Source organism: Polistes canadensis, unplaced genomic scaffold, assembly GCF_001313835.1.
Source record: "Polistes canadensis isolate GaletaPanama2010 unplaced genomic scaffold, ASM131383v1 scaffold_258, whole genome shotgun sequence".
Lineage (NCBI taxonomy): Eukaryota > Metazoa > Arthropoda > Insecta > Hymenoptera > Vespidae > Polistes > Polistes canadensis.
Window position 1 is genome coordinate 78,913 of NW_014569805.1, and position 1,149 is coordinate 80,061.

General features: G+C 30.0%; 1 protein-coding gene across 4 annotated transcripts in view; it reads right to left on the bottom strand.

Moving 5' to 3' along the window:
* Positions 1 to 320: 320 nt before the first annotated feature.
* LOC106790745 (heterogeneous nuclear ribonucleoprotein 27C-like) overlaps positions 321 to 1,149 on the bottom strand; it is a 39,978-nt gene continuing 39,149 nt past the window's right edge. For all 4 annotated transcript variants that reach the window (XM_014755859.1, XM_014755855.1, XM_014755863.1 and 1 more), the window contains one exon: positions 321 to 497. In XM_014755859.1, the coding sequence (XP_014611345.1) occupies positions 397 to 497 (101 nt within the window). In that variant the 3' untranslated portion in view covers positions 321 to 396. The remainder of the gene's footprint in view (positions 498 to 1,149) is intronic.

The following is a 1,149-nucleotide window of genomic DNA, read 5'->3' on the forward strand; positions in this document are numbered from 1 at the left end:
AATAAGAATAATAATAATAAGAACAATAATAATAAAAAATAAGAATAATAGTAATTATTAAGTAATCATTATTACATAATAATTATTATTATGTATATTTATATATATATATCATCGATGACGTGCAAATGAGGTTGTTGTTGTTGTTGTTGTCGGTGGTGGTGGTGGTTGTTGATGGTGGTTGATGGTGGTGGTGTCATTATAATTATTATTATTCATTAACACAGCACGGAAGGATATTTTTTACGCGGCACATGTATGTAATTTTTTTATGCATGCATGCGTGCGTGCGTGCGTGCGTGCGGCGAGTGGTGGTGTTGTTTTTTTTTTTGCTCGTTTATTTATAAATTATATATTATATAATATATCATCTTGTGTTTTTTTTTTTTTTTTAAATCAGACACGATCGAGTTTTGCTTGCATATACAATGTAGATTTACTGATGCTCGGTTGACGATGACGACGACGTTGACGGTGTACGGAAAGGGAAATTGATTCTGAAACAAAAAAAATCGCGACGTAAGGTGAAAGGAAAAAGGCTTTTTTTTTTATGGTTTTCTTTTTTGTAGAAAATTTCAATTGAGTTCAAATACTTATATATTTACAAAATGGGGGGGGGGGCTTACGACCCAATGAAATATTCAACAACAGGGCCTTACGTCACGATTTTTTCTTCTTCCTTTTCTCTTTTCCTGATATCAATATCTTTCCCTCTTACCCCTCCTCCTCCTCCTACACCCCACACTAAATTTAAATGTATCAACAATTGTTCCATGTAATTTTCCATCCTTATCTCTAGATGCCCTTCTTTCTTTAAATTGAATTATTTTAGATGCGTTAATTATAAATAATATTATCCATGGATATATACAAACGCACCATACGCAACATACGCACGCAACTCACGCACACATAACACTCTCGTCGTCGTACATTATTATTATTAATATTATTAATTATCGTTATATCGTATCATAAAACACTTATCTTTTATACTTAATATTAAACGATCACGCGAGATCTTTTTTTTTATCTTCATTTCGGAGACTTCATTAAATGTTTTTCTCTTGAAATAAATATAATATATATTTATAATAATAATATATTATATATGTTTATAATAATAATATATATATCGTGATTATACTT